Below are 19581 nucleotides of genomic sequence, written 5' to 3'. Positions count from 1 at the left end.
TATGTAAATGTTACGTAGCCCTGTACCCTTTAAGGACAGCTGCTGTGTAGAATCCAACTCTGAAAACAAAATTAAATCCAAATGTGTTTTGAGTCTGAGTGTTTTCAATGTTTAAAAACACAGTCACCTGCATTCTATTCAATTTAATGCCCCGGCATCAAGTTTTTGTTTAGCACGTTTAGTCTGAAAGCTAGAGAAAAATGACTACTTCCATATAATCTCTAACTGCACTCAATAATATCACCTGTTAGTGAGCAGTTATCATTGCTTATTTGTTTAAGTAGATCTACATTCTCAGCAACATCCTTTCGGTTTGTTCATATCAGGGCATTCTTGAGTAAAACTGTACTTGCATACTGATAAGATACAGAAGTGTCAGAGAAAAAGACAGGTTTACTATATTGTAAATCTTCACAGCAAAAGTAAAACAATAATAAAAAAAAGTGTCCATAGTGACATTAGCACTATGTAGCTCATAAATCTCAGACAAACTTGTGAATATGGCTTGGTGAGAGAGAACTGCTAAACCATGTAGTGTTTTAACACTAGTATAGAAATTCACTTGTATATTGCAGCACAGAGGAGACCAGCAGTGTCCAAGTTCTTTGGAAAAGCATCCCTCATGACCTTCAGTACACTTTAGTAGCATAATAATAGTTTAAAAAGCAACATTTTTATCTTTGAGCTTCTTTAAGGCTTGTCTTAAAAGACAAAAGGTCAAATATGTGTGTGCAGACACTGCTGCCCCCCTGCTGTGTATGATTAGTTAGTAAACATGCATAGAAAGACATACACCCCAGCACAGAGCTAAAATATGACTATAATACTGAACAGTACGGATCTAGTACGGTACAGATCAGCTTATATGGAGGTGAGATAAACACACACAAACTCTACTTCTGTAGAAGTGCCAGTACAGGATTCAGTACAGCCATGCCTTAATGACGACTCGGCAAACAACTGGCTTAACACAAACCCACCAAACCAATCTCTGGTGCTAAACACCAACCCAACATCAAATACTCTATCTGATTAAGAACAAATTAGTACCCCTAATAACCCTCCATCAACACTCTTGAATTATACCCTGATAAACCCATACCCTTGCCCCTCTCTCCCAAAATGGGTAGTGTGCTTTAAGTATTGCAGTGTTAGTTGATCATTTCAGAATGGCTGGAAAAAGAACTACAGTGTGTACGTAAGATCTGCAGCAGACGAGAGATCCTCAGCCTTGATCTTCCCAGTGGGAGTGGATAGATTTAAAGAAGCTGAGGGCAGGTGCAGTACACCTGCCTATCCAGATGCACGTGGCTGGAAATGAGCCCTCTGCCTGTTTAATCACATTCAGCCTCACTGACAAACTTCATTAAAATTCAGCTCAATATGTCTGCTAGGCACTGGAATTACAGTGGGACAACCAAGACTAATTTTAAGGCAATATGCAACATTGCCGGGAGGACTCATCACAATGGAGTTTCACCATTATGTACACTGCCAATCTGGGGGATCCATTGTATCTAAGGAATGTGTGGCCTTGATCACTGACCTCGTCATAAAAACAGAAAACTAATTTGATCTTTAGTGGAATGTCTGATCCATCTGTGATGAGACATTAGATTACATTTTCTTAGCTTTGCACAGGCCTTGCATTACAGTTTTTTGCTACAGAATAACATTTCAGTTTTCTCACTGGTACTATTTACAGTCAAGGCATATTGGGAATCCCCGGATCTGAAAATGTATAGTTTTGCGTAGGTAATTGGAAAGTGGACATAAGTGATTGTAGTGACCCCCCTTCTCTCCCCCCAGCAAGAGAATTTGTCAGATGAGGGAATTAAGGGTCAAAGAGGTCAGCATGTGGCTGAAGGTCCACCTCTTTGTTGAAGCACTCAATCTCATTATTGGCCTGCTGCACATATTCCTCTATGAACTGGTCCATCACTGAAGGCACACACATGTAAGGAATTAACACATGCGGTAGACAATACACAGATTAGACAACACACAATCACATACACATCAATATTAAAAAAAATATATATTTTCTCAATGATGTTGTTTACCACAGATAATTTTTTGGTTTTGAATTAAAAACAGTGAAAATGTATATTATGTTTCTACATATCATTATATTTTATGGAAATGGTTGTTTCTTTATACAAGTTACAGTATGTACATTTGGGTGTTTTATGTTACACTTTATGTTGTTTAGTTAATTTGTATTGCATTTTTTTAGTATCATGTGTGTTACAGTTATGGTGTTTTCTGTTTGTGTGAGTGACTTGACTGCTTCCATTCAAAGTACGTTTACTGTAAAGCATTCCTGATTGTTAAAACACAATTACAAGTACAAATTAAAGCCATTTTACTCAACAACGTGCTACAGATGCAGTAAACAGACATTAGGTTGATAGTAACCCAGAATTTTCCACAACTGTCTGTTCAACATTGTGTTTAACAAGTTATATTGGAATTGAAAGATACGAGGATGGAAATGCTGTTTCTCTCCATAGAAACTGACAAAGTGATGACCGTTGTAGAAGTAACCAGGAGGGAGAGGATCCAGGTGCCTTTTCACCTACAGACACAAAAAAAGAAAGTATTTAAGCTAAAAAAAGTAGTATCTGGTTGAATGCCAAAGTGATGAGTAGACCATGTGAGCATACATCTGTTTATATACACTCACATGAATGTATTTGATCTCCTGAGGGGTCAGCATTCTCTGGTTCTTCTTTAACTTCTTTGGCACTTTCTGTTAAACATAACGCAGTCATTAACACATAATTTCACAAAAATCGCGTAGGTCTATATGCAGACTCACATATGCAAAACTCACATGCAGGTTCACACATACAACCCCCCCCCCAATCCTAGTGTATTATGCAGTGACAACTAGAAGCAGACCATTCATAAGTTGATTTACACTAAAACACTGAGGTTGTGGCACTTTCAATAGCTCTGTTTTTTTTGAGCATCCCAAACACCTGACATGGCAACATTGACTCAACCAGTTGCCTGGGTTTGGGCAGGAATATCTGTTCAAACTATCTGGCGAGTATTTTGGAAAGATGATTGAAAATAATTTTTCAATTTCATTTGGTTGCGCAGAAACGGCACACTTTAAAGCTTTAACTATTTTAGCTAAATTGATAATGCTTTCAGCTATCAATATGAGTGCTGAACTCTCAGCTCTATTTAACAAATTTTACCATGTTTAAATTCATTCCACAGAATTCAACAAGTTTCCTCCCAAAATTATGTGAAGTGTGGAGATTCCATCTGGGCCTATCTATATGCTGCATTTACCTGTTTGGCAGAATGCCGGAGCCAGTCTTTCAGGGCCTCCTGAGTGAGCCCCACTCCATGAAACATTAGGTAACAGTTCTCTGTTGTCCGTGAGCCATGTTGAGTCCCTTGATCAGGAGCAATGGTCACATTCCCACTGATAGAGTTACAGTTAACCACCATCAGTCTGTCATTGTCTACAGTGAAAAGAGACACCACTTGCAGTAAGAGTAAGACACACACACGTGCGTGCACACACACACACAGATCACAGAGTCCAACATGCTGAACACTCATTTATCAATCATGTCATCAGACAGGGAACTATGTCTAGCACAGCGTGCCAACAGCCATCCATCCCGTCAAACACTCATCAGCACTCTACACACAAGCAAGGAGTCCAACTTTAAAAGAACTCAACAGAATGCACTGAATTTGACAGAAATGCTACAAAAATGCATCTTACAGGAATCTAAAAACAAATAACACACCAAATCGAAATGTAGGTACCAAAAACAGGGTTCCCACACTTTTTGACCAATTAATTTCCATGATTTTACTAGCTGTTGGTGAGTACTGAATAAAGATTTTTAAATATTCAAAATCACATCAGTTTGCTAATGAATCATTCAGACCAATTTATAAACTGATTAATTAAAAAGAACTGACTCATAAAAAAAAAGAAAAAACATTTAGCTCACTATGGTTTGAGAGAAAGCTTATAAAAAAAACTAAAAACATTTAGCTCACTATGTTTTGAGAGAAAGCTTTACCGCACCCAAGAGCAATGCATAGCTGATGAAACATTTTAAAACAGAACACAACTAGAAAAATCTATATTCACTATAGAAATTTCCTTGACATTTCCAGGGCTGGAGAACACCATTTTACAATTCTCTGATATTTTCAGGTTTTTCATAGCTGTGGGAACCCTGCAAAAATCAAAAGATCTTGATAGCAAAACACAAATGTTTAATGGTTACAACTAGGCATCACAGATGGTGTTTGGACTGTATGGGTCCTACATGAACTACACTTCCTAGCGTGCTGTAACTCAGGCACTATTAAATCACTCATAGCTATCCATTCTCTCAATCTGCCCACTCTCACCATGCAACTAAACCACAGTTTCAAAGTAAACAGAGGACAGTGAAAAAAAAAAACCCTCCAAAAAAGGTGACCACAGAAGGAAACGACTGAGAAAAAATGAGTGAGAAGAAGAGATGTGTGCAGGCCACATCACTTTGAGGATTCAGAGTTGAGAGACCTACCATGTGGCGTTACCCCACAGGCACCCTGCCTACTACTTTTCATAGGAAAATCATACATTTACTACACAGACAAAATCAGAGCAAGAGACATCCTGGAATCAAACAGCACACATATACATGGACAATTAAAGGTTATTTAAGTCACTGTATCTCTCTGTTCCAAAACCTAGTGCAGCATTTTAATTCATCATAAGTGTGCTTCAGACGCAAAGGCTATTCCAAAATATTGGTAACTTAATAATGCTGTCAAATTCTAAGGCAACATTGCATGTATCAGTAAAAAAGGTGTTGATTATAAATAAACATATTCATATTCCATTAGGGTATTGATAAAAATAGATTATTCTATTTAAAAATGCTTTATTTTACCAAATGTCTTTTGTTTAGAGTAGTGTGCTAACATCTATCTCTACTGGAATGAATTTTGAATCAAGTAACCTGTGTACAGCACTATTTGTGAGAGTTGCTGCCAAAGTAGGGTGCTCCAAATCTGTTACTTATGAGGTTCCATGATGATTAGGATGCTGCCTTACATGGCAGCTGCCAATGTAGGCAGTAGGCATCTCACTAAGTTTTAAGAACATATGAAGGCAGATCTAGCATGAGATTGTGGAGACATATTGCCCTACCAGAAAACAGCACTTTCCCACTTATGTGATAGATGTTTCCTGTGAAAGGGCTGGGTCTGAGAGAGGATTTCAGAGCTGAGAAAGGAATCAGAAAGAGCACAGAAAGTGAAGTGTTTTTTCAGTCCATTTTTAGCACATTGCCAGCATTCTCTTTTCTAATTAAACCCTCTTGAATATGTATTATGAATTATGATATTTACACATACATGTACCTTTAAAGTTCTGCAGAAATAATGTTCTTTCCAAAGGACGACTGAACTCAATACAGTGCTGAGACATAGACAAAAAGCCACTTCCAGACACAAACCTGCCTTCCCACCTGAAAGTACACAATGAAGTCCTAATTATACGCACATATTCGCAGAAGGAGAGAGAGAGAGGGAGAGAGAGAGAGAGAGAGAGAGAGAGAGAGAATATTACCAGCCAGGATACAGTAGGTATCGTGCATTGATCATATGAGACTGTGAGAAACTGCTGTCATTCAGGATGAGCCTCATATCTTCAGTCCTTTAATACAAAGAAATTTTAAGTAACACTGCAAGAGGGTGTATGAGTGTGCATGAACATTGTAGTACAATTTCTTAGTAACCATTAATGTGCAAACCTTCTGACAGCCCCTTTCTCTGCTAAGATAAATGCTGTGCTGGGATTGGCTGACCGGACCAGCTGCTGCATGTGTTTAAGAAGTGGGTGCTTCTGCTCGGTAGCCAAACCCGTGAAGACAACATTGCTGACAATTCCTAAAAGAGAAACATGGTATTACTTAACAAGTAACAAGTTATTATTTAGCTGATGCTTTACTCCAATGCCACTAGCTGTGTACCTATACTACCAGTCAAATGTTTGGACACTACTTCTTGGACTACAAATTCATTATTATTACTGTTTTACATTTTTTCAACTAATAATAAGATCATCAAAAATAGAATGTGAAGTTTGGGGGAAAGTATGGGAATTACCACACAATATGATAAACAAATCTTAACTTCAAATCCAATCTTATATTTTAGCTTCTTCAAAGTAGCCACCCTTTGCTAAGATAACAGCTCTGCACACTGGGTTTTCTCTCAACCAACTCATTAGGTGCCACCTGAGATGCTTTTTAAACTGTAATGACAGTGTTATGTATGCTCGGCACATGATGGATTCTTTTCCTTTAGTATCTGGTGCAACATATCCATTTCAAACTAAATTTTAGTTAAATATATTCAGTCATGTGTGTCCAAACTTTTGACTGGTAGCATATTACATGGGCAACTTCCCTAGTGTAAGCAACGGTTAACTGTCACTTATGTATCACCCTGTTCGGGGGTTCGCAGCCATAACCCTTTGGTTACCAGCCCAGATTTTGAACCAATGTGCCAAGTCACCATGTTGGCAGAAACTCACCATGACTGCACTGCTCCAATAGTTTTGGGAAGAGAAGCCTGTGAAGAGCAGTTTAAGAGAGGTTCAGATGTGACATCAAAACAGATGGAAATTACAGGGTGTTAACAGACTTTAGTAACTATGTAATTATATTGCAGCCACATAATTACATATAATTATAATTGCAGCATTTACCATCTGAGTTACAAGTGTTCTTCTAGAAAAAAGGTGTGAAAAATGGCATGTAGAAATACTTTCTTGCCTGTGTTTAATGAAGGACATGAGTGGGTTGACACAGGCTGAGATGGCACCAACGGTTATTCGGCTGTGAACTAGGGGGTCTGGATGAGCCGTGATAGCTTGGATTACATCCATCACATCAGTGTACCTACAAATTCACAAACTCAATGCATGTCATAGAAATAAACTTCATTTATTCGTTTGTCAAAGTAGTGATTGATGTATTTAGTGTACAAGCTCTCAGAACCTACCTAGACAGAATTTTTGAGCATCATGCCCCAAAATGCAGCAAACCTATTATGATGCCAAAAAATGCTGCCGAGCTCACTAGGTTCTGAGACACAGCCACAATGTTCATGTATGTCTTACCCTGGTATAAGCAGCAGAACTCTGGAGGAGTACTCTCTCTGTTTGGCCACAAGGCTGCTCAGGAACCTCTGCAGATGTGGTGCACTGAACTCCTCTGTGCACTCCAAAGTAGGGCAAAACACCTCCCATCTGTCAATCAAACAGTTCTCAGTATTTATAAACCGTGCTTAAGTATATGAGAATAGTGAATAATGAAAAATTGGGTCTGTTCCTAAACTTAGTGAGCTGTCTTGCTGTCTCCTGCCAAAATAGGCAGCTGTCTTTTATGGCAGCATCTTTACTGAAATTATACCTTATTAGTATGGAGGCCCAAACCTGCAAAATAATAAATAAATAAAATAATAAAAAATAACTAATGGAATAAATGTCTTGATAAAACAAATATAATTAGTTTTTAATTAAATTTATTCCTGAATGTATTATTGTATGACTTTATTCGTTTATTATTTTCAATATTTACTTTTAACATTTATTTTATTTATTCATTTATTTTGCATTGTTTTACATTTTTTTTATGTTAATTTATTTTTTATATTTAATTATTCCCACATATATTTATTTCCATATTTATATATTCCAATATATATTTATTTATTTATACATGTATTTATTTGTACTTTTCTGTGTGCAACATGGAAATGAGGGAGGCGGTCCTTACGTAACTCCAGTGCATCACTGGTTGAGAGCTCAATAGTACTTATCGGAAGCAAATAAGATGGACATCCCACTTTAGCATGCTCTGACTCGCAGATTTAGAATATGCAGGGAAACGTTTTGCAGAGAGTCTAACAATCCAGGATGTGCATCGACATTCATACCGGCATACAGCTCTCCTAAACCATCAATAAGCACCTCTACTCTAAATGAAACAGTCATATGATGCATGGTTATTGATTTAATTCGCTAAGTTGCGCAACTCTGTAGATGTATGTGAAGCGTCATCTATAGATTTATTTATTTATTTATAGTGGAACTTATATATACATACATAAACGATCAGTGAAATGAAGCATGGTTGTATCATAACAACAGAAAACAATATTATGGATTTGCGGACATCAAAATATGAAGATATATACACAGGAAAAAAAGAAAAGAATAAGGTTAAATCATATAATTTATGAAACTTGCTCATTTTGTAGTTTTGTTGAAGAAACAGCTCCCCATTTATTTTGTGATTGTAGTATAACCAATAAATCTTGGATTGGCTTAAGCTCTTATGTTTTTACCCCCACAAATAGCTAAAGTTTACACGATATGGCGATGACCTAACGTCACATCAAAACAAGTCAAGCGTAATCGAGCACACGCTTCAATCTACCATAAACCAATGGTAAGCAGGACCAGCCCACATAATTATCATACAAGAGACAGAAATGTAACAATAAATATAAAAATAAATACATGTGGGAATATTTAAATATTGAAATAAATACAGGTGGGAATAAATAAATATAAAAATAAATGAATGCATAAATAAATAATAATAAAAAACAAAAACAAATGAAAGAATAAAAAAGTTTTAAAGAATAAAAATAAAAAGAGAAAATAATAAATAAAGGGAAAAAAGCCTACAAAAATAAATTCAGGAATAACTTTAATTAAAAACGAATTAAATTTTTTTTTATCAAGACATTTATTCCTTTATTTATTTTCTTATTATTACATTTATTTATTTATGTATTTATTTATTATTTTTGCAGGTTTTGTCCTCCATAAATAAGAGAGCGATTTGGAATGCTCTAAATAGGTAGCAGCTCAGCACGTCATTCAAATAGCGCTCGTCACGCATAGCGCATGCGAGACTCGATTCGCAACTGATTTCAATAGAGGCGATTCGATAGAAACTACGCAATACTCTAATGAGCATAAATACACATAATACACACACATTTTGGGTAAAATAGTCTGTTTTCTAAGATACCAAAAAAATATATTCAGTACAACATGTATAAGAAGTATATTAATAATCCAAATTTCACTTTCCGGCATCTTGGATTAATTTTTCCACCGAGCTCATCACAGTGCATTCTGGGATCTAGGGCTGCAACTAATGATAATTTTGATAATAGATTAATCTAATGATTATTAGAACAATTATTTGACTATTTGGCGATTATTGCAATGATTAATCATTACCCCTTAACCGACTATTCAGCTTGTGTCCTGACTTAAAGGGTTGCATTATATGTGCTTACTAACAATAAAGAGGACAAATCATCTTTTAAAAATACCTCTAAATGACACTGAACATTCCATTTAACGTTCCTTACATTTAAAATCCTTAAAACAATATACATTTATTTGAGAAGCAACATATAAGATATTTAGACTTGCTTTTAGAGGATGTATCTTAAATACAAGTGTATTCTTTTCACTTGGTTATACTTCTGAGTGCAGTAAAGATAAAATATACTTATCAAGATCTATTATCTAAAAGCAAGTCTAAATATCTTATAAGCTGCTTCTCAGGTAAATGCATCTTTTTTAAAGGATTTTTTGATATTTTTAAATATTTGTATTTTTAATATTATATTCAACATTCTCAGATAACAATTTTTTCTTCTGCAGTATAGCTGCTAAAGAAATATACATTGTTTTAAATTAGTTTTAGATATTTTTATTGTAAAACAAGCCAAAACAAATCATATATGTATATTGTTGCAGTGTATAATGGGGCGAAGTCTACCTTCTCTCACCTTTCTGTTCTCTTCAATCCATATTTAACTCACAAAAAAACTAACTCTTGCTTATTAATAAAGCTGCAAATTGGCAATTTTCTTCACGATAAAAAATGCACAGTGACATATATTATGATTCAATACGTCACGAGCCATCACATTATAATCTAGCTGCATTAAGCATGCATGCTCGAGGAATGAGCATCCCTGTGCCAGAATGTGCATCAGCCTGATGCAGTTTCAATCTCTCCCCCTTAGATTGTGACACTTCCAGCAACTCATACAAGAGGCACTGATCGCACAGAGAAATGTCAGTTTCGGAGTTTGTATTTATTTACATGATCTGCTTCCATATTATTTGAACTTTAATAAAGCTATAACGCATTAAACGGTAACGTTTCCATTAAAGACACTTGACATGCAAGTTTTGCTTCAGTGGAGCGGCAGCTTTAGCTCCACTTATTCTACAACAAGAGTGCTTCTATATCTACTTATTTTATATTTTTGCATTATAATTCCCTCATACTTTCTGATCTACATCACCTGTAGCTGTTTGGAATGTTTAGAGTGCATCTGGACTGTGAACTGTGTTTTCTTCCTCACCTCAGTCAGGCACGAACTGCAGTGCTGCTCTCCCGCATCATTAGAGTTTCTCATGTTACTTTTAATGAGATCAAATGACTATTCAACAATTACAATTTCGGTCGACAATGTTTTATCGTTGCAGACCTACTGGATCTGGGGAAGGATACATATGATGCTACCTTAACATTTTTCTAAAACGAATTATACTATGAGGCAGCATAATTAAGATACCTACGATAAAACAGCCTTCGTGTCAGGAGCACACCTATGATGTCTCAAAATGTTGCCTCTGGAGGAAGCTCACTAGGTTTTGGAACAGACCCATAATCCATGCTGAGATTCATTCAACTTGAAAATTTCCAACCTATTGTTGTGTTTGGAAAAGTCTAAAAGAAATTCCAACTTGTAAACACAAGCAGAAATCTACAACCCCAACTTTGACAAAACATGGCTGTATGATGCTACATGAAAATAGTGGCACTGGGGGAGTGGTACACAGTAAAATAACCTGTTATAAAAAATAGTTATTTGCAGAGACAGGTGTGTAAAACTTGGTACAAATGATTTTCTCTGTTGATATTTGTACACGTGCAAAATAACTGTAATTTGATCTTCCGAGCATCATAATGAAACACTTTATGGTCAGAAGGTAATATAAAATAATCTCCCACATCTGACCTTAAATGTTAGAAAGCCTTATAGTTATGAAAGTTCATGAAGTCTTGATTACTCTCTCACCTGGCACTTTTCTGATTCACTTCCATTAAGAAATCACACAGACTCTCCTTATGACTGCCCGGCAAACCTGCAATGATCGTGAGGACCACCTACACACACACACACACACACACACACACACACACACACACACACACACACACACACACACACACACACACACACACACACACACAGTTATATGCTTTGTTTATCTTACAGCATGAGCTGTAGGCAATATAGAGTTTGATTGTGTTCTACGTGTACACATGCACTTCACCTTTTTTTTGGATTCAGGTTTGGTGCTGTCAGACACTATATCTGAAAAGACAGTAGACAGGTGGTCGCTACAGATAGACTCTTCACCCACACTACTGCTGATTGCAAAATGCAGTTGGAACCTGAAAATAGGACCACCATTTAAAGACATCAACATGTATATATGTGCAAGTTGTTGTGTGTAGTTTTGAAGTACCTTGTGCATTCATGGAAAACTTTGATACTGTTAACTCAATTTAAGCTAAATAAAACTCACTGTCAGAGATACGACAGTTGACGTGTCCTCTCCCCCCTTCCCCTCACTATGCTGCATAACACGCCCACATTATTCAGCATTTTTCAAAATAGTGGTGAAAGTTGAGCTATGCTAAAACAGGTGGTTTCATGACCCTCTAATATTCAATTTTAGAAATAGAGTTTGTTCAATATCTACTAGTATTTGATGTGGTACTGAGAATTTAAATAAAAAGTATTGACTACTGAAAGTTTGATACTGTGACAACCCTATTTTAATGTTTAATATACAGCTATATGTATATGAAGTGGGATTTTGTACCAATAAGATTTAACAACTAGATGGGACCAAGATATAAGTCAATCGATCGACAAAATGTCTTGTTGCATGTCAAGGCTGGTTAGGTCAAACACATTGGACAATGCATGTGTGTACATTAGGGGTGTAAATCACCAGTTTAATCATGATACAATCTTATATTGATTCTCTTACCCAGCTTTCCGATGTTTGCCAATTCCTCAAAGTCTACCACGATACGATTTTAATTAAATTTGAATCACAATCAGTAAAAAAATTGTATCCCACAAATGCAACCAAAATATAATTTTTACATTTTATTAAGCTCTCTGAAACATGCAAATCCAGTTTCCACATTGGGACTTCCACAACAAAATAAGGAATATCGTGGCTGTTTGAATTGCTCCATAGCACTTTAAAATAGAAAATTCTCATGTAGAATTCAAATATGTTGCATAAGCTATATCCAATCGCACATGTTATCGGCTCTGCAATATTCTGTCACCGGAGCTCACATCCCTGTTGACGTGCAGTCACAGAGAGAGCACAGCGCAACTTCCGTACAAATCCGTGTGGCCACATAACAAGCATATTTAGCACTTATAAAGCAAGATGAATATCATAAGGTTGTTGCATCACCTGATGAAAATGAGAACGGACCTGGCTGGCATGAGAATTTCAAAATAAAGAGCATCTTAAAAAAAAAATACACATCGATGTTTACGCGTTGAATCGAGACATCGTATCGTTGGTGTTTTGATCGATGCATCGATCCAGATTGATGGATCATTGCACCCCTAATGTACATGTCTGTTACCTTTCCTGCTCTGGTAGCTGTGGATAAGCAGTCTTCAGAACAGCTCTGTGGCTAATTGTTGCTGAAGCATGTGTCTCGTGAAGCTTCAACATCCTGAAGTACCTGAGAGGAAAGGGATCATCAGGTACTACCATGTGCTAAATCATGATTTCTACAAAGTACCTCTGGGCTCAAGTACAGAACAAGACCTCAACTAACCAGTTCCCATGCTGCTGGCTGAGCTAATGCAGAATGAAGTGTTAACTCACATGCTCTTGTGCTCAGGGCTCAGCTGATCTTGTAGAACATGTTGCACTCTCAGCCCAGAGTCTGACTTACGCCAAGCTGGCAGGACCTGCAAATCACATCACAAGTCAGTTGCAAATAAACACTAAACAGAATAAAACAACTATCCACAAAAACCTAGATGTTATAATTGTATGTGTATGTATGTATGAGGTACTTGTGAATAGAAGCTTTGGTAGCTCTTGGTTCTGGGCAGTAGCGCAATAGCCAGAGAGTGCTCATTGCTGTGCAAAGGGAATGGAAGATGTGGTAGCAGAGAGGTCTGATACTCTATAAACAGCATTGACATATCGGACAAAGAGCCCTGTGAAAAAATTACATTCATTTAGCTAATGAAAACCCATCACTGATGACAAAAACTTAACACAAATAAGTTTGTTATGCAATAAATTACAATAATAATATAAAAAATAGATATAAGCCTACTGTTCAAAGTTATGACAAGTATATAGACGCTTTTAGGTTGTCACACTTTGTGGAAAATTTCCATGGTTAATGTGATGAACTACCCCTGTGGCCACTCTGCTAGGACAACCGTGTGCACTTAGGAATGGATTTCATAGTATCCAATAAAAATTGGATCAAGAAGGTTAAAAAGAATAGTTCACCCAAAAATGAAAATTCTTTCATAATTTACTCACTCTCATTCCATCCCAGATATGTATGACTTTTTTCTTCTGCTTAACACAAATTAAGTTTTTTTGAAGACTATTTCATCTCTGTAGGTCCATACAATGCAAGTAAATGATGACCAGATATTTGAAGCTCCAAAAATCACATAAAGGAAACATAAGAGCAATCCAAAAGACTTCAGTGGTTAACACCATATCTTCAGAAGCAATTTTATAGGTGTGGGTGAGAAACAGAACAATATTTTAGTAATTTTGAACTCTAAATCTCCATTTTCACTTTCAGATGTGAAAGTGAAAATAAACAGGCACCACATGTGACTTTCAGATGTAAAAGTTTAGAGTTAGAGTAACAAAAGGACTTACATTTAGAAAGTTTCTCAGCCACACCTATCATTTCATTTCTGATGATGTAGATTTAAACACTGGAGTCTCGTGGATAATTGTTTTGCTGCCTTTATGTGCATTTTGGACCTTCAAAGCTCTGGCCACCATTCACTTGCACAATATGGACCTACAGAGCTGAAATATTGCTCTAAAAATATTTTATTTGTGTTCTGCTGAAGAAACAAACTCATTCACATCTGGAATGGCATGAGGGTGAGTAAATGATGAGAGAATTTTAATTTTGGGGTAAACTATCCCTTTAAAAAGAATTTGCAAAAATGTCTCAGAAATGTGAAGTTACTTGTGAACAGGTTTTGAGAACTTTTGGCTAAAGTGTCCAAACACCTTTTGGGGCCACAGTATATATTGTATATGTGTGTGAATGAGAGCATTGCTTACCCCGTCATGGAGTTTAATGGTGTTGATATGACTCATAGAGAGTGTGATGGAGCCATGATGTGGATGTACAAACAGAATACCCTCAGAGAAAAATACCAGCTTCCCTACAGGACAACAAAACATTAGAAAAACAACAATGCCTATACACAATTGACCTTCCTGTAGAGGTAAAATCTGACCTTCCTCAGGTGTAGACAGCAGGCTGTTGGTGAACATATAGGCAGAGTCTCTCACTGTCAGTGGAATGCCTAAACATGTACCATTCACTTCCTATAATTACACACACACACACACACACACACACACACACACACACACACACACACACACACACACACACACACACACACACACATTATTGCAGGTATTATACCAGGTACCTTACAGTTAGTCCACATGCAATTGTATTGTGATGAAACTTAAAAAAAGTAACCTTCAGCATAGTTTGAGCCTGTTCAGACATTCGCACATCAGCCTCATCCACCTGTTACATACAGAAGTCAATGAATCACAAAATTCTGTATTAAATCAAACATATCTTCTGAAATGTCCACAGACACCACAAGTACAATTTCCCATGTAGCTGACCAGAAATGTAAAGTAAGTGTGTGCTTGTAGAGAGAGAGAGAGAGAGAGAGAGAGACAGCGAGAGCACTATACCAGCCAGCAGACATGGCGAGGAACTGAGGAGGTGAGCACAGTAAAACAGCTGTCTGAGGAAAGAGCGCCATCTGCAGGACAAGAGATGCCTATCAATCTTACATGCCCAGTATTTAACAGTACTGAATATCCAATTGAATACTCCCACAAATTAAATTCTTACCTCTCTGCTGAATGAAAACACTGGAGTCTAGAAAGGACTCAGAGAAAACTACTGATCCCAGGTTTCTTCCACACTGAAGTTCTGGGATATCATATACCACCATGGAAGCCTGTGGAGGAAAAAGGATTCAATCGTTTAATACAAGTTGTAGTACAATCATAACCTGCAGCTAGGCTGGAAAATAACATCTATACTCACGGTTTTAACCAGAAAGCGACTGTCCTCATCACTGAGTGGAATAATTCTGTGTGTAGGGATATTGTTTATCATTTATGGACAATATTGTCATAAATTAATCAATCGATCAAAAGAGCAGAACAAATAAAATGCATAACACAGTGTAAACTGTGAAGTAATAGCTGTGTTTGTATGTTTATAGGAACTCACATTCCAACATTGTTCACAGCCTGTATGCTAAACACTGCTTTGGACCTGAATTAAAAAGAATGTAGAGACTTGATTCGCAACACAAGATGAAAATATTTATAAAAGCGAGACCTACATATATTCACTTAATAAATTATGTCTTGAAGCCATTGAGTGTCATTTCCTTGTGCGTTGCCTACCTGAGAGCTCCCCTGTACTGAATCAACCCAAATTTGTCCAAGGCCAGCTGAAATGTTTGCTCTGCTACATCCTTTGCCTTAAAAAAAAAATATGAAAATTATTTTCAAAAACAGATAACATGTCCAATATTCTTTCAAAGGTCATGTAATATGAGAAGTGTGTAATTCCTGCAAAACCAATGGGGCCAAACAAAATTGCAAAAATAATGACTGTTTTAAAACTAGTTTCAAACACTCCCCCATCTTCCATTGCTCATACAAACAGGCAGTCTCACCCCAAACACATCATTGTTTGAGCCAACTTAAAAGCGTTTCTTACCAATCCTATCTTTGCAACTGTTGCCATCCCGCCATTTCTCTGACAAGCATTTGCTTTTTTCAATGTGTGTCTATGGGAGTAATGTGTGTTTGAGTAGTTTCAAGTGAGATTTTATAGAAATTAAAAAAACCTTGTTGCTGGGTCACTTGTAATATTGAAATTAGGTACATAGAGAGGATAAATGCAGTGTTTTTTGTCCCTTTTTTCAAATACATTGTAGCCCTCATTCCCAAATGAACATGTATAACATCAGCAAGGACACCTACATTTGCTCAAAGGTAAATTGAAGCTAATAACTTAACGTTAATTCTTTAATGTATTGATTCATGTCAACAAAGGCAATAGTAAAACAATTATAATAATTTTATAGCATCATAGTGAGTGTATTATGGGACATTATGAGTAGTTCTGTTCTAATGTTATCAGGTGTGTGATCACTATTAAGTGACAATTTTCTCTTTTCAAGTGACTGATATTTCTTTGCCTCAATTCTAATTCAAAGTCTCCACAGTGTAATATAACTATTTTTTTGTAAAAATTTAATTAGAACATTTTCCCCAAAACTGTGCTGTTCACTACAATTTTCCATTAATTTCATATGGGAAGTTCTGCAAAGCTTGTCAGAGCAAGCAATGGTAACCAAGGCGGGCGGAGCGTAGTGAAGGGTCGATTCTGTTTGGTGCTGCTGGTGCTACAGAAATTACTCAATTCACATTAACTGTGGTCCAGTTTAAGTACTGTATTTCTTAAATGGTAATTGTTCACCCACATTTAAATATTGCTCTCTGATGTTAAATTGTTAGCCTAGAAATTTACCTTATTAGCACTGGAGTTGATGGAAAAACATTTGATTCCTGCCAGTACAGACTGAACTGCAGCTGAGTAGATTTGTGAAAGGAGCCTGTAACACACCACATCTAACTTTAAAATCAAACCAATCAATACAGTCTCATCAAAACCACACTTCCAAGGATTATTAGAGTGCTTACTGGAGCTCAGTGCTCTTCTGCTGGGTGTTGTCATTTCCTGTCATATTAGATAAACCAATACATTTACAATAAAACACAGGGAAATTCTGGAAGATTCCATTTTAAGACATTTTCCAGAGGTACACTTACCCAGGTATGGGACGTGAGAGCTTCCAAAGAAATAAGTTCGAGCACAGGCCAGTGGCCCTTTAGGGGCCACACACTGTAGCAGCTGTGAGAGAGATAACAAATAGACAATTGTAGATAAAATCTTTGGAAACATATAGACATAAATAAAAAATGTAATTGAGTGTTGTAAACTGTCATAATGCCACTGTGTGGCGACTCTCACCATGTGTTTGGTGACACCCCCACCGTGCCCAGTGTTGCGGACCTGGTGGCCTTCAGAGGGGAAGGTGAAACAGTAATTCTCCAGATCCTCCTTAGCTGAGTGACTCCCAAACAAGACAAACGGCTGCCTACTTTTACTGGGATTCAGCAAAACAATATAAAATTCATCATCTGCCTGACAAAGAGAAATACAATTCCTGAAGGAAGTCTGAAAAATAAGAACTAGTGTAAGTTATCGAAGTACCTTGTGTCTGTGATATTGCTGGAAATGAGACCATGCGAATAATATGTTCTGAAAGGCTGGAAGACAAAGAAAATGGCTATAACTGCTCTCCAACACAACATCCTTTTAAATGTCTCTTAAATTAGAACTGAATAATGGGCAAGTTGTATATTACAATCAGACAGATCTGAACTAGGGATGCAGACGGTTGACCGGTTAACTAGCATTAACAATTTGTTTGACTAATATTATCGGTTAAAAATGAACCAAGAGGTCAATTAAAGCAACAACAGGTAGCTAATTTGACTGGTTTAACATGTAGGGCATGTTATGGGCACATGAGGGAGCTGTTAACACATAAGGCTGTGTGTACACGGTTGAGTTCTGACACTTGGGAGGTTGTGAGCCCTTGCACGTTACAGTATATCTGAAAATCGTACAGGTGCAATCGTATACAACACAAATTTATGACCTGGTGAATTCCATATATATTGCATACGTTTTCATGGTATTTATCATTATAAGACATTAAGCCAGATGAGGACATTTCTTTGATTCCTCGTAGCTTGCGATTTAGAAATAAAAAAGAAGACTGGCACAGGGGCTAGATTAGTTGAAATCTCATCTGCCGATAAAAAAAAGGATACTTATTACAAATGCTGTCCAACAGGTGCCTGGGTAACTCAGCGAGTAAAGATGCTGACTACCACCCCTGGAGTTCACAAGTTTGAATCCCAGGGTCTGAGTGACTCCAGCCAGGTCTCCTAAGGTACCAAATTGGCCCGGTTGCTAGGGAGGGTAGAGTCACATGGGGTAACCTCAGTCCTCGTGGTTGCTATGTCTCATGTGGCATGTGGTGAGTTGGCCGTGGATTCCGTGGTGGATGGAGTGAAGCCTCCACAAGCGCTATGTCTCCGCGGTAATGTGCTCAACAAGCCACATGATAAGATGCAAGGATTAATGGTCTCAGACTCAGAGGCAACTGAGATTCATCCTCTGCCACCTGGATTGAGAAGGGTCACTATGCCACCATGAGGACTTAGAGCGCATTGGGAATTGGGTATTCCAAATTGGGGAGAAAAAAACCCATAAAAAACAAATGCTGTACAACATATGATAGACAGAAATGTGAAAACTCTGTCCATCACAGAGATAAAAAATGTTCCCTTACGACTCAGTACACATGACATTATGTGCTAACGCATACGGGGAGTTATCCTTCCACACAACCTAGTTGAAACCTCTCAATAATGCCAGTATTCTAATATTGGCTATGGTGTTTGCCTTTTAGGCCACTGTAAAAGCATGTGCACAAACACCATTCCTCAGAATTTTCTTCCTTCAAGACAGCGATTCATTTCTTGTCAAAAAGCCCTCAACTGCTTCGCCGTCAACTACACAAGACAGCTGGCAGAATCTTCAAGACAATGAGAAGACTCTCCGATCCCCTGCATTGTTGACGCTTCACTGGTGAACGGGCCGCTTCAGCATCCTGATTCCACGCAGCACTTCGGCAGGTGTTGCGTATCCTTATAAAGCAATTGTATAATGTATATTGTGTGTATAAATATATATCGCTTACGTGTTTGCGTCTTTTTAAAGATGTCGTTCCATAAGTGTTCCTTGTGAGAGAGGCACGTCCTGCCATCAGATCAACATGAGAGCTGTATTCTCTGTCTGGGCCATGCCCACACAGAGTCAGCTCTCATGGAAACGAACTGCCCTTACCCCATAGTATCACAGAAGAGGCGAGGGCATGTGAGGCGGAAACATCCCTCAGAACGAGGGTGATTCGCGAATGCTGAGTCTCAAGATGTTGTGCTCGTGAATTGCCCTCCTGCCTCTTCTGTCATACCCA

At 37.4% G+C, this 19581-nt stretch overlaps 1 protein-coding gene across 2 annotated transcripts in view; it reads right to left on the bottom strand.

Moving 5' to 3' along the window:
- Positions 1-1729: 1729 nt before the first annotated feature.
- LOC127660890 (dynein axonemal assembly factor 9-like) overlaps positions 1730-19581 on the bottom strand; it is a 30160-nt gene continuing 12308 nt past the window's right edge. The window contains exons 9-37 of one of the 2 annotated variants that reach the window (XM_052151357.1): positions 17745-17800; positions 17502-17637; positions 17300-17381; positions 17171-17207; positions 16998-17082; positions 15863-15939; positions 15684-15728; positions 15495-15540; positions 15297-15405; positions 15134-15204; positions 14907-14957; positions 14653-14743; positions 14474-14577; positions 13216-13362; positions 13022-13107; positions 12774-12875; positions 11426-11546; positions 11167-11255; positions 7163-7291; positions 6816-6941; positions 6575-6612; positions 5790-5925; positions 5606-5692; positions 5398-5504; positions 5186-5260; positions 3307-3482; positions 2687-2752; positions 2485-2578; positions 1730-1941 (exon numbers count right to left, since the gene is read on the bottom strand). In XM_052151357.1, the coding sequence (XP_052007317.1) occupies positions 1835-1941; positions 2485-2578; positions 2687-2752; positions 3307-3482; positions 5186-5260; positions 5398-5504; positions 5606-5692; positions 5790-5925; positions 6575-6612; positions 6816-6941; positions 7163-7291; positions 11167-11255; positions 11426-11546; positions 12774-12875; positions 13022-13107; positions 13216-13362; positions 14474-14577; positions 14653-14743; positions 14907-14957; positions 15134-15204; positions 15297-15405; positions 15495-15540; positions 15684-15728; positions 15863-15939; positions 16998-17082; positions 17171-17207; positions 17300-17381; positions 17502-17637; positions 17745-17800 (2676 nt within the window). In that variant the 3' untranslated portion in view covers positions 1730-1834. Of the gene's footprint in view, positions 1942-2484; positions 2579-2686; positions 2753-3306; positions 3483-5185; positions 5261-5397; positions 5505-5605; positions 5693-5789; positions 5926-6574; positions 6613-6815; positions 6942-7162; positions 7292-11166; positions 11256-11425; positions 11547-12773; positions 12876-13021; positions 13108-13215; positions 13363-14473; positions 14744-14906; positions 14958-15133; positions 15205-15296; positions 15406-15494; positions 15541-15683; positions 15729-15862; positions 15940-16997; positions 17083-17170; positions 17208-17299; positions 17382-17501; positions 17638-17744; positions 17801-19581 lie in introns of both variants that reach the window. The other variant, XM_052151356.1, reaches the window with a different exon arrangement.

This window comes from Xyrauchen texanus, chromosome 20, assembly GCF_025860055.1.
Source record: "Xyrauchen texanus isolate HMW12.3.18 chromosome 20, RBS_HiC_50CHRs, whole genome shotgun sequence".
Classification (NCBI taxonomy): Eukaryota; Metazoa; Chordata; class Actinopteri; order Cypriniformes; family Catostomidae; genus Xyrauchen; species Xyrauchen texanus.
Note: the sequence above shows the minus strand (reverse complement) of the source record. Positions and strands in the feature narration are given on the sequence as shown.